At 36.0% G+C, this 13,589-nt stretch overlaps 1 protein-coding gene across 2 annotated transcripts; it reads left to right on the top strand.

The window, feature by feature from the left end:
- The first annotated feature begins 1,664 nt into the window (after positions 1-1,664).
- Positions 1,665-13,508, top strand: LOC118737565 (ATP-dependent RNA helicase p62). Of its 2 annotated transcripts, XM_036468145.1 has the most exons (5): positions 1,667-2,217; positions 8,510-9,616; positions 9,768-10,006; positions 12,513-12,691; positions 12,818-13,508. In XM_036468145.1, the coding sequence occupies exons 1-5, from the start codon at positions 1,772-1,774 to the stop codon at positions 13,115-13,117; spliced, it is 2,271 nt and encodes a 756-aa protein (XP_036324038.1). In that variant the 5' UTR covers positions 1,667-1,771; the 3' UTR covers positions 13,118-13,508. The 2 variants fall into 2 exon arrangements, with proteins under 2 accessions (XP_036324039.1, XP_036324038.1); XM_036468146.1 differs by lacking the exons at positions 12,513-12,691; positions 12,818-13,508 and adding an exon at positions 10,422-12,146 and having other exon boundaries at positions 1,665-2,217.
- Positions 13,509-13,589: the final 81 nt, after the last annotated feature.

The raw sequence follows: 13,589 nt of genomic DNA, 5'->3' as shown, positions 1-13,589 counted from the left end.
AAATTTGACAGAAATGTAACTCCGAGAAATCACGCTTGCAAATTGATTTCGGTTTATCAAATATGAAAAATTTGCTTGCGTGCGTAGAAAAACTAACGCCGTTAATATTAGGTGGAGCTGTTTTGACGCGATCGAAAGGCGACTTGCCACGTATCATTCTTGGTTTACAGCCATACTGAGGAAACAAGTTCGCCAATGCAGTATCTTTGGTTGGAAAGACTTAGGCGCGTATTCATAGTTCAGCAACTAAGTCGAAATTAACAAAGTTGCAACTTAAATTTAAGTACCAACTTAAAATTTACCTCTATTCATAGTCGCATTTCAGACTTCTACTAAGTAGTTTCGACTTAGCTTACGATATAGCAAAACGAGTGTGAAAATGTATCGATTTTTCTTTACGATATTTTGGAGAAATTACATTTTTATTATTTATTAAATAATATCAAGTTTGATCATCCGTTTATGTAATTTTTATTTTCATTGCATGATTATGCAAAAGAATAAGGTTTCATTTTCTTGTTAATCGTGTGAAATAGCCGGAACAACCGCAGTGATGTGAAGTCGATGTTTATCGAAAGCATGCTGTGAAACAAATAGTAGATATCTAAATGTTATGCACAAATTTACTTTAAAAGAACTATCGTGAAACTGACTTATTATTTGAGAATTTATATAAATTATTCCAATTATAAAATTGCGATGTAGCTTCATTCGAATTGTAATACGCATTTAATTTCATCTTCCGATTAAAATGGATCGATCTTTGTAAATTTTAATTGGAGATTATTCAATATTATCAAAATCACCCTCTACCAACTTAATTTTTACATATTTCGTCTGTTTTCCCTTAATTTGATAAAATACTTCTTCCTAGTTACGACTTAGTTGCAGCTGCAGCCGAAACTAAATTTTAAGTTGGTACTTAGCCAGAAACGTCGAAACTAAGGCGACTATGAATAGCTTTAGTTGTGACTTAGAATAGTTTCGACTTAGTTGAGTACTAAATATGACTATGAATATGCGCCCTAGCTTCCTATTAGGCTTAAATTTTAGGGCTCATCTAGGTGTTAATGCTTTCTGGGCGGTCGTAAAGGCGGAGTTTCCGATCCACCTTGTCGCAATACCTTTGCTGTTGGAAAGGACTGAACTATAATTTTTGATGTTTTTCAATAGCTATTTTGTAACTAAAATTATTTTGGTTTAAAAACTGGAAGAGCAGACACATAAATAAATACTTTGTACGGAAGCAGTGCGAAAATGCAACAAGCTCAGTGTGAATACCTCTATCAAGCAATGAACAAATATTTGTATTACATCGGTTTGCGAACGCGTTTTCTCACTTGAAAACTGCTACTTAATTTTAGAAGAATAAACACAGTATTTAAAAGATTTATATATATGAGCTTAAACAAACAACTAAAAATAAACGCCTAGTTGTAAAGTTAACAAATTGTGTTGGTGTTTAGCCATTTTATTTAGTTTTGAACTCATTTGGGCTCTTCTTCTATGTTGGTCATAATGGGCATTCACAATAATATCCGACGTTTGTTCTCCGAGCAACTGTGCGTGCGAGTGAAAGTGCAACTCTGCAGAGCACTGAACTAAAATTTTCCACTGAAATTTTGCTATGCGTCATTCCACTTTTGGACGAGGTTAGGTAAGAACGCATTTTGTAGTCGGTTTGTCTGCACGAGTCTTGCTGCTTTGCAACCAATAAATGTGATTGTGAAAAAAATACTTTCAAGTGATTTGTAATTAAATACCAGTGAAAATGTTCAAAATATTGGTTCAAAGTTTAGCAAAACACTCGTGCCAAAGCCGAGCACCGTCACAATTAGGCACAGTGGCGTGTGTGAAAAATTCATTGATTTTGCCAGCCGCCATTAGCCACTCGGCCACGAGTACTATATTACGACGCCATTTTCTTTTCTCTTCAACCAACAGAAGGCCAGTGAATTTTGCTTTTTCCCATCACGAACTGGTAGCAGGTAGAAGAAAAGACGTGACATCGGAGTTCAAGCAGTTTAAGAATTCATTCTTAAAAAATTTTAGTGGAATATTCAACAGCTCCGGAAGCTTTCACAGGCATTTTCACAGCACAAGTAAGAATTTAGTGGAAGCAGAGACGTCACCTGCAGAAAAGCAAAAATCCACGGAAAAAGCCAGCAATCACACAACTTCTACAAATTCATCTTTGTACTTTGATTCTGACGAAATGTAAGTACATATGTATAAATAAATCTTAATACCATTTAAAAATTATGTATGTAGTAATATGAATCATGTGTGGATTTCGTGTTGGATTGACCTCCATTTTGGTTTCCAGCTACTCGTTTCTGTATCTAGAATTGCCAATATATACATATATACATACAGTGGCGGGTAAAGTAATAGGGACGGAAGATGCTAAGTACAAATATATTTAAATGGCACGTGTAGGTACGAGTGCGTCATTGCTATTTAATAAAAAATGGTTGCATACTTTAGGATTTTTTTTTTTAGTTTCCTCAACAGTGGGGGCTAAAATAAATAGGAGGTTTCTTCATTTGGTTCTTGATTTATAATTTATCTCATCTATAATTTATTCACATTCTACAAGACGAAATTACTTGACTTCAATATGATTTGCTAATGAAACGAATGAGTCGTAAACTACGATAATGTGATTATGCTTTATAAGTATAGCTCATCTAGAAAACAAAGTGTTTTAAATTTCAGACTGAAAATTTTGCAGTTTTATTAAAATCTCAAACTTTCCTACAAATATTTAGATTAGAGAACAATTAGATAACGATTCAAATTCCAATGCGTTTCTTTAAGGTAGAAGGTTAGAAGACAATTAGAGAAACTGTCGCGAAATATAGCATTCTGTACAAAAAGGGGCCTTAGTTCTCGATATCGCGGTCCAACGTTGAATTCTAATTGTTTTCTAATGTCTAATGTTTTTCTAATCATTTTCTAATCAAATTGTGGTATTTTTGCGAATACAAAACTATTTCAAACCAAATTTATCAATAAATGCTCAGAAATTTGAAATCGTTATCTAATTTAAAGTTTAATCCTTGGGCTACACGCGTATATTAAAATTTCTTTATTCCGTAACCGAACCGTAACCGAAAAAATTGGTTGCCCATACAATCTTGCTAAAATGATGTGCAATTGTGTGAAGTTACTAAAAAGCCGAGATTATTTTTCGACTTATTTTTAGCCACTTCTCTCTTGCTCTTCATTATACTAAAATTAAATTAGCCATAAAACTGCTTACCAAGTATGTATTTAAAAAAAATCGGCATTTTGTTGAATTTCACTAATTTTTATTTAAGTTTGAAAATTGATCTTACATGGGTTTCTTTAGTTAGTGAGCTATACTTTTCAAAAATAAAATTATTAAACAAATATACGAGAGAAAAAGTAGTCAAAACTGCTTGTCTCGTCCCCATTTATTCTTCCGCCACTGTATGTAGACGAATAAGTACGTACATATATTTTTGTAGGTATAGAGAAAACTTAGATAAGGTTGTATGAGTAATTTTACTGGTTTGCATTGGAAAATTGTCTATTTTAACTTTTAGTGCAGCATATCAGACGTTGAAGTAGGTTTAGAGAAAGTCTCATCTTGATTTGTTCGTGAATTTTGAGAAAAATATCAGATGGAGTCAAGAAGGTAAGGACTGACGCGTTAGCGAAGTGAATATTCGAGTTAGTATTTAAAGTTTCTTTAGGGACTAACTGTAGTAATTACTTTTTTATTTGAAACTGCGTATTTCATTTTCTAATCTTTGTTTCGATTCACGATGGTGTGTGTATACTGTGGGTGTGTGTTGTTCATTTGCTCTCCTTTTGGTTTCGTATTTTTCATTTCACCCTGTTGCCTATTTCGTCTTCAAATTATAAAACCGGTTTTTTGTGTACTAGTAAAAGGGCAATATTGGGAAATAGGGTGACGACATAGTGTTTGCTTGAAGCGAATTTACATGGGGCGATTTTACAATCAACTTTTAGCTGAATGCAACATTTGCCTGGTCCACATGGCCTTTCAACTAGAGTCTGATTTCAATTTCTTTTTAGTTACGATGCCGATTAATCGGTTTATGCCGATCCCATAAAAAAATTACAGATACATGTATTAATTCTTAAAATCAGTTAATTTAACGGAGTTAAAACAAAAGAAAACAAATAATTGAATCGGCTTGTTACGCAACATTACATACACATATATGTACATATGTACATATGCATGTGTAAAAATATACGTATATATAAGGTGCAATCCCGTATTCCTCGGACTCGGACTAGTAAAACTGTCAAAAAATAAAAATTCGCTCAGAGCGAGAGAGTAACATTGAAAAGTACGGGATCGCTTTCTAGTAAAAAATAGGTGCAATCCCGTATTCCTCGGACTCGGACTAGTAAAACTGTCAAAATTTAAAAATTCACTCAGAGCGAGAGAGTAACATCGAAAAGTACGGGATCGCTTTCTAGTAAAAAATGGTAACTTCTGTCAACTTCAACATAACCTCCAAATTTTGGTTGTAAATTTTTGCTTATTTTGTATGTAAACACACTCAGCTCACACATCCGCTTCCAAATTCATTAGAATCCACTTAACCAAGTAATTAAATACTTTTCAACATGAATTAGCAGAGTGCACTTTCTTTTGTTTACAATTTGGTTGCCAAACACACTACAGCTGATCGTTTGACGTATTTACCAGAATTTACCAGCAAAAAATTCTCGGACTAAAACTGGTAACTTCTGACAGAGAGAACCGTATTTACTCTCTTTTTTGTCCTCTCAGTAGTCGGAGAACCGAGTACGGGATCGATTTCCAGTAAAATCTGACTGATTCTGACTAGTCCGGACTCGTACGGGATCGCAACTATAATTTATGTACATTACATATAACGCTTTTTTATATGGGGCTAAGCAAGAAATATTTATGAGCGTATAATTTCATATCGTTTTGTACAATGTATAAGAACTTATTTGCTAGGTATATATGAACATATGTACATATTGTGGTCCATAAAATAAAAGAATTGCGATATTTTGACCGGTTTTGGCATTTGTCTTGTTTATTTAATGTTAATTATGTCTGACTGCATTTGATCTCAAATACTTTAAAATGCATTAGGCTTAAAGCACTTCAAAGTCAGTATGTTTCTTTTACAGATCGTCGCCTGGGTAAAAGATTGTCGTAAGCTACTTTCGGCATACAATTTCTCTAAAACGCGAATATAGATTTTCTCCGAAGTCTCTGAAAATGTTACTAGTTAACAAAATTCTTAAATTATTTAATTTTTAATGTTTGTTTATTGGAGAACGCCATTTTTTCAGATATTGATTAGTTTAATACTGCATCACCAACTAAATTTTTACTAAATTATCAAAAAAATTGTAGTCAATATCTCGGAAACTAAAGGAAATCAGCCTCATTGCGTAAGTCGTAAATTAGGCTAAATTGTACGACTCGACAACAGTAGCATTGTCTATTGTCGTACTGAAATAAGTAAACGACCAAAATCGTCGAAAACTACAGTGCTGCCAAGTTTTTCCGTTTTAATACACTAGTCGAGTGGAAATTTTAGGCAATGACATGAACTTTTCGATACGATTCGACTCTCGAAAAACGACTTGCATTCGACACGACTCTCGCAATGAGGGTGAATATCTAAAAACCGATAACACCAATCGAAAGACCTTATTTCAAAATATATAACTGCATCTAGAATTAGTAAAATCTATGCATAACAAGTTTGAGAAATAGCAGGGTCGGACAATCAATTTTATCCGAAACAATACTCAATAAAACAAGATAGCATGAGATGTTCTCCGATTGTGCAAAGTAGGTAAACTAATTAGCCGACAACGGGAGACATTAGATTGTAATGGTTCAGTAAATTTTAACGAACGTAAGGAAAGCGTATAAATACCCTCTGCACCTTTTCCAAGCGATTGATATGGCCTGAATAACTCGGTCTCCAAATAAAGGCAGCGTATTCCAATTTGGAACGCAGAAACGCAGTATATAGCATCTTAATAGCAAAATTGGGAAAAATTGTATTTGTTTTGCTTTATAATTTTTGGGAATATTTGTTCATGTGAAATTCGCGATAGGGCCGAATTATTATGGTGCGACATGGTTTTGATAAAATCATAAGTCTTATCTGCAATTTTGCCGAACCTCTTTAATTTTTTAATGAAATTGCAGCCAGTTTCACGAAAGCAATTTAAATGAAAAATGATTTTAATTTTTTAATTTTAGGCGTGTGTTAATCGTTGACAAATTTCTATAGGGAAAGCTGGTGAATAATATTTTTACCATGTTGAGCCAGTTTTGCCCAATCTGTTGTGTGAAATGAAGTCTTTTTTTGACAGCAGTAAATTTTTGATAACCGCAGATTAATGCGGAATTAAATATTACAAATTGAAGTGAAATTAACATTTTAAGAAAACGTCTACTCTCATTGATTTCAAATCATCAATTTAAGTTTTTATTTAACGAAAAATGACACAACATCAACAATATTTGCGATTGTCAAAATTTCTATGCATTGAGCGTGTGTGAATCGGTAACAAAGTTCGCGTCGAGTAAATTTTTGACAACTATGAGGTGAATTAAATTTCAGTAGCTCATGAGGCTAGTGAAATTTTTGACAAATGCATAGAAAATTTTGACAATCGCAAAGATTGTTTATGTGTGTAATTTTTCGTTAAATATTGCAATTAACGATGGTAGATGCTTTCTTAAAATATTCATTTTACTTCAATTTGTAATATTTTATTCCAAATAAATCTGCGGTTATCAAAAACTTACTGCTGTCAAAAAATATTTCATTTCATACAGCAGATTGGCAAAACTGTCTCACCATAGTAAAAATATTATTCAACAGCTTTTCCCATAGAACTTTGTTACCGATTCACACTCATGAGCTACTGAACAACAACAACAGCTACTGAAATTTTATTCACCTCATACTTGTCAAAAATTTACACGCCGCAAACTTTGTTACCGATTTACACACGCTCTTTATATGGAAATTTACAGAAAATATGAAATCATTTTTTATTTAGATTGCTGGTGAAACCGGCTATTAGTGTCTCCAGAAGGATATTAAAAATTAAAATTGCTCAATTTATGCAATTAATTTGTGACCAAAAAAATGTAAAAACAAAATATGTAGGTATATTCTCTGAGTCTTGCAAAGCGCTTGCACGGTGCACAGATTGCACGATAAAAACTGGTTTTCATATGGGACAGCTTTGTAAACTGTGCACCGTGCAAGAGATTTTCAATACTGCGAGAATACTCCTAATATATCTGCATATAAGTGGAAAAAGACTGCGAAAAGTTGAGAGTTGGTCATTCCTCTGTATTGTGTTGGCGTCAGCGCTGCAAAGTTTTGGCTATGTGGACGGCTGTATCTGAATTCATACATTCATAGTCAGCTGTTTAAGCTGTGGGCTTGTTCGAGTTGCAATCACAACCGCAGTGTTGCGCGAATTATTAAGAGTATCACGTTTGGTGTGAATTTCAGTTGGGCAATTGCAACAATGTTGCAGATTTTCTACAGTACAGCAGTAATGCCGCTTTTATTACGTGCCTCGAACAGGCCCTTTGCAAGACTTGAATTTACTTGCATTGCCACTATGTTTATTTTGACGCCAAAAATCTTACTTCATATCTTTTCATATCTTTATTAATGATATTAAGGACCAGAAACGGACTTATAGCCGATTTAGCAAACAAAACTGAAGACCTATCCCGACCAAAATCAATCGATATATCGTTTTTTAATTCCATTTGACAATATGTTTTCATTTATTTGACGACAAATACCATTGAACAAGCCTTAAACAATTACACAAGTCTCTGGCTGGTTTGCTTTGAACTTCGCGTGTCACATTTGTTTTGTGAACAGATGTTGTACTTTAATAACTCGGTGGTAGGCACCGCAGTTCACATTTTGTCATTCAATTTGTAATACGATCAAATTACCATTTGTATTGATTGGGAGTGCTTGTAAAATATTGCAATTTGATTGTTCTTTTAGTACCAATTTACCAAAGAGAGCCATCCAACACGAAATGTAATATTGAGCACGAAATCGTTATTCACGGCATTGGGCGGAGCAAACTCCTGCCTATAAAAACTTAAGGTTTTATGACAATAGTTTCAGTAATATTTTGATTATTGGATTTAATTGAGCTGCTTTAGCTATTAGAGTTAGTTTATGGCTTCATAATCCACTAAAACATTTCTCTATTCTGATGCGGATTATTTCTTAATAGCTTAACAAGCGCTGTGTTTTATTTTTTCTAAGATTTTGAAATTTTCGAAATTATTTGTTAAGCTCAAGTAATATTTACAATTTGTGTATGTATAACCAAGATTATTGGAAGAAAATGAGTCGCAAAAATATAAGAACTTCTCATAAAAGGTGTAGCAGTATCTGACTTGTAACACAACCGTGCAATTATAATAAGTGTTTCTGTATCTATTTTGTAGGGCACCTCACGATAGAAACTTTGGAGGTCGCGGAGGCCGTGGCGGTGATGACCGTAATGGCAGACAAGGCGGCAATGCCGGTGGCATGCGTAATGGTGGCGGTGGTGGGGATTTCCACGGTGTACGTAATGGACGTATTGACAAGAACCGTGGTGGTGGACGTGGCGGTGGTTTCGGCGGCGGTAGTGGTTTCGGCGGTGGAAACGGTGGATATGGTGGCGGCGGCGGTCGTGGTGGCACCCAGGATATCACACTCAGCTCTGTTGATTTTTCAAATTTGCAACCCTTCAAGAAGAATTTTTATCAAGAACATCCAATTGTTGCAAATCGTTCCCCTTTCGAAGTCCAACGATTCCGCGATGAACATGAAATTACTATTCGCGGAAATGCACCGAACCCCATTCAGGACTTCAGCGAAGCTTATTTCCCAGACTATGTATCGAAGGAAATACGTCGACAAGGTTATAAAGCTCCAACTGCAATCCAAGCACAAGGTTGGCCAATAGCCATGAGTGGGTCCAATTTTGTTGGCATCGCTCAGACAGGATCGGGCAAAACCCTTGGCTACATTTTGCCAGCAATCGTGCATATTAACAACCAAAAACCCTTGGAACGTGGTGATGGACCCATCGCTTTGGTTTTGGCACCCACACGCGAGTTAGCACAGCAGATTCAACAGGTTGCTACAGAGTTTGGATCATCCTCGTATGTTCGCAACACTTGCGTATTTGGAGGCGCACCAAAAGGAGGTCAAATACGTGACCTTCAGCGTGGCTGTGAAATTGTAATTGCTACTCCCGGTCGTCTAATTGATATTCTCTCGACGGGGGCCACCAATTTGAAGCGTTGTACATATCTTGTATTGGATGAGGCTGATCGTATGTTAGATATGGGTTTCGAGCCACAAATCCGTAAGATATTGTCGCAGATTCGCCCCGATCGCCAAACGCTTATGTGGTCCGCCACATGGCCAAAAGAGGTTAAACAATTAGCAGAAGATTTTCTGGGTAACTACATACAAATTAATATTGGCTCATTGGAACTGTCTGCGAACCATAACATTCGTCAGGTGGTTGATGTATGCGAAGAGCATGACAAGGAAGACAAGTAAGTTGAATAACAAGTAAAAAAAATATATTTAACAAATTTTTAAAAGTACAAAAAAAGGCTCTTTGCGCAAAGGTGTCGATATGTTATAAATGTTACATACAATATATAGTTTTATAATTTGTGTTTAATACATTTTTTTTTTTCTCAGGCTTAAGGCTTTGCTTTCAGAAATCTACGACACAAGCGAAAATCCAGGAAAGATCATAATCTTCGTGGAGACTAAACGTCGTGTTGACCATCTGGTGCGATTCATTCGCAGTTTTGGTGTCCGTTGTGGTGCTATCCACGGCGACAAGTCACAGTCGGAACGTGACTACGTTTTACGCGAGTTCCGTTCGGGCAAGTCAAACATTTTGGTAGCAACTGATGTCGCTGCACGTGGCTTGGGTAAGTTTTACCAATTGCACTCATCGTTTGCCTTGTTTCATTATCATTCTCATATTTTTTACTGGTGTGATTATATTTTCAAATGAATTGAGGGATGGTGAATGCAAAGTGTGATAGTCGACTTCGGAAGATGAAAATTTATATAGCGTCCACTTGGTCTGGATTCATTTTGCAATCACGTACTCCCAGCATTTGACGATTGTAACCAGCAACGCCATGACATCTCTAAAAACCCGTAGGCACATCACAAAATGCTCGTATGTTAGATCTTAAAAACAACTCGAACCAGTTGCCCAAAATTCACTTTAGCTTTAGTGACAAATAAGTCATCATATCTGTTAAAGACATATTAATCAACTTGGAATTTTCCTTCTTTTCCCCAAATCTATTCTCTCCTGATTCTTCTCGTTTACAGAGGCCGATTATTGTAGTATGGTGGGGATAATATGAACAACTATTGACACGACGCAATTCACTACGCATTGCGTTTATAAGTGAACTCTGAAATTTAAGCACAAAGAGAATCCGGTGAAAAGTTCTTTGAAAGAAACTTTTTCATTAAGCCGATTAAGCTGCGGTGGCGGCAGTACTTTGTCTAAACATTCCAAGGTAAAGGGGATGTCGTGGAACCATCTGCTGCCATACGTTTGCGAGTATCGTCACTGCACATTGGAGGAGAAGGCATATACAATACGCAACAGCCGGTGGATACGCTTGCCTGATCCGTGCTACTTGTGCGAAAAGCGTTCCAGCGCACCTTAGCGTACACACACATTGTATGCCCAAGACAAGTTAAACAACATGAATCCAAGAAGTGACAACATTTATTTGCAAAACGCGAAATATATGTCGCGTCGTCGTGTAAATTTATTGTTCAAAAACATATGTACATAAATCCTGCTTCTTCCCAAATTTACAATGTGCACATAGAGTTCGGCGGTATACAATATCCCTATCATCATGCAGCAAAAGTGGCCTCTGCACTCTTTTATTTAAGTGATAGTATTTGTAAAACTGTAACAATTTCGGTTCCAAAGAGAGAAAGGTAATAAATAGTAGGGTTTCCAACCTTGCATCAGCGTTTATTACAAATGGCAAACTGTCGAGCACATAAGAGAGCTTTATATAAATTAAATAAGTTTAGTTAGTTCTTTTATGTGTATCTCTCGGGCATGTACTCCACAAGAAAACGGGGTTTAAATCACACGCAGGCAGTTAATACAAACTCCTCCATTCTTCAACTAAATGCATGTCCGTCCTACATTCGCAACATCGCATGTGTTCTTTGGCTGGATCGTAACGTCATCGTGAAAATAAGTTTGATTTGCAAGGAACAGGGTCACTAAGATATCTTATTGCGAAATTGACAATTACGTGTTTAAATTAAAGTGAAGATTTTTTAAATGTTTGTAATCGCCGTGATCCTGTTCATCGCGTATTCGCGGTTTTGTAACGAGGTTGGTTGGTGTAACGTGGCATGGCGTAAAAAATGTTTTGCCTTACTCATTCGGTAAACGTAAACGAATGTATCAAACATATTTGTGGCGACCTTCTTTTGGACAATAAACAAATGTTGAGAAGCTGTTGCTGTTGTTCTAACTCTACCGTGGACATCACAGAACACCAGTTCATCATTTGCTGCCCGTCCAGAAAAAAGCGTCGTCGTCGTCTGCAGATGCTTGAACAACGCTTCTAACATTCCATGAAATGCGGAAAGTTCATGAAGGCAAAACGTCTCTTTTAGAAAAGTGCCACAAGTGCATCACAAAGCGGCCTACAAAGGACACATTTGAAACGTGGATTAAATAAGAAATCGATACTTTGGAGGATATGCATATTAAAATGATTGTAATCTAAAAGTAAAAACAGTTATTTGGAGAATATCGGCGGGCATTTTACTGGCCGTCGAAACGTAAGAAGAGACGACACTCTTTGCCAACATGCCTGCGGTAGTGGTTTTACCTGAACATTGACTGATGGATGCACGACGTCGGCGGGCGGCGCACAAACTACACCAAATAGTTGGATGTGCGCTGAACTCCGAGCGAAATCGAGTTGCATCGTTCGTCCATCTTGTGCCTGATTGCTTGAAAGTAAAAGAGACAGATTAGAAGGAAAATACCTTATCTATATTAAAAGTTTTTCAACATGCTCCTTTCCTCGTTTCGATGTACGAGGGAAGAGCGTGGATAAAAATCGACAATTTGAAGGTAAAGTACATTTTTAACTAAATCCACTTTATCTCTTTTAATTTGAATTTACTCTAACGACGATAATTATTGAAAAATTTTGGATCAAATATATAAGATAGTTTTAAAACACAAAAGTGAAAAAATGAATGCAAAACAGTGCTCTACTTTGCAAATGTCGAAAGTCCATTTAATTATATTAGCAACGGTATCTTATTACCTCTTGCCCCATTTAATTGCTCTGAATAAACTCTTGATTAACCTGTGTATTCTGTATCTTCCCTTTCCCTTAAATATTTTACTTATAAATGCTTCAGATGTGGATGGTATCAAATATGTCATTAATTTCGATTACCCACAATCATCGGAGGATTACATTCACAGAATCGGACGTACCGGACGTTCCAACACAAAGGGAACTTCTTATGCATTCTTTACCAAAAACAATGCCAAACAATCGAAAGCACTGGTGGATGTTTTACGAGAGGCTAACCAGGTAAAGAACGAGTCTCCTTACTTTATTTTGTACAAAAAAAAAAACTAATAAATTACTACGTGTTTTACAAAGTTAAAAATTTTTGTTTCTCTAAGTATTTGTGTCTTTTCTTTTTTTCTTTCATAGGAAATAAATCCTGCACTAGAAGGTTTGGCACGTAACAACCGTGGATTCGACGGCGGTCGTTCCAGGTATGGTGGTGGCGGCGGCGGCAACTCGCGTTTCAATGGCACCTTCAGAAAGGGTGCGATTGGCGGCGGAGGCAATGGTGGTCGCGGCTACGGTGGAGGTTATGGCGGTAACAGCGGCGGTGGATATGGAGGTGGCCGCAGCAACGGCTACAGCAATGGCAACAGCGGCGAAGGTTATGGTAACCGTGGCGGCAGTAGTGGCGGTGGTGGAAGAATGCATACGCGTTTTGACTAAATTAACATATTATGCTAGTTAGTTTATAAGCTGTTAATATAATTTTTTCATTCAAATAATGCAATTTTACTTAAAACATAACCAAAATTAATCAAAAAAAGCACTTCAAAATTTTTTTGAAGTGCATTCGATTTCTCAATTTTCTTATTTTGAATAGAAACTACTACTCTCTTTAAAGCGTAGATAATAATTAATATCGAGATATTTAAGCATATTTAAGTTTTGATAATATTTAAGGAATATGCATTTCTTTTCAAAAAACGACAAAAAGAGTAAGATTACTTGCACATAAAGCACATAATCCCTGGAGTATCAAAATTTTGATGGCTATAGTAAAATAAAATCAATCGGAAAATTCCTATGGCCGTACTTGTTTTAAAGTATAGATATACAAATGACTCGAAAGTTTGGTTTTGTTGCATTAGCAGTAAACTATTTTCCAATGACAAAGTTGTAGAACGAAACTCTTGTA

The sequence above is a fragment of the Rhagoletis pomonella genome, unplaced genomic scaffold (genome assembly GCF_013731165.1).
Source record: "Rhagoletis pomonella isolate Grant_MI unplaced genomic scaffold, Rhpom_1.0 Rhpom_scaffold_00004, whole genome shotgun sequence".
In the NCBI taxonomy this organism is placed as follows: Eukaryota; Metazoa; Arthropoda; class Insecta; order Diptera; family Tephritidae; genus Rhagoletis; species Rhagoletis pomonella.
This window is presented reverse-complemented; position numbering and strand designations above follow the sequence as displayed.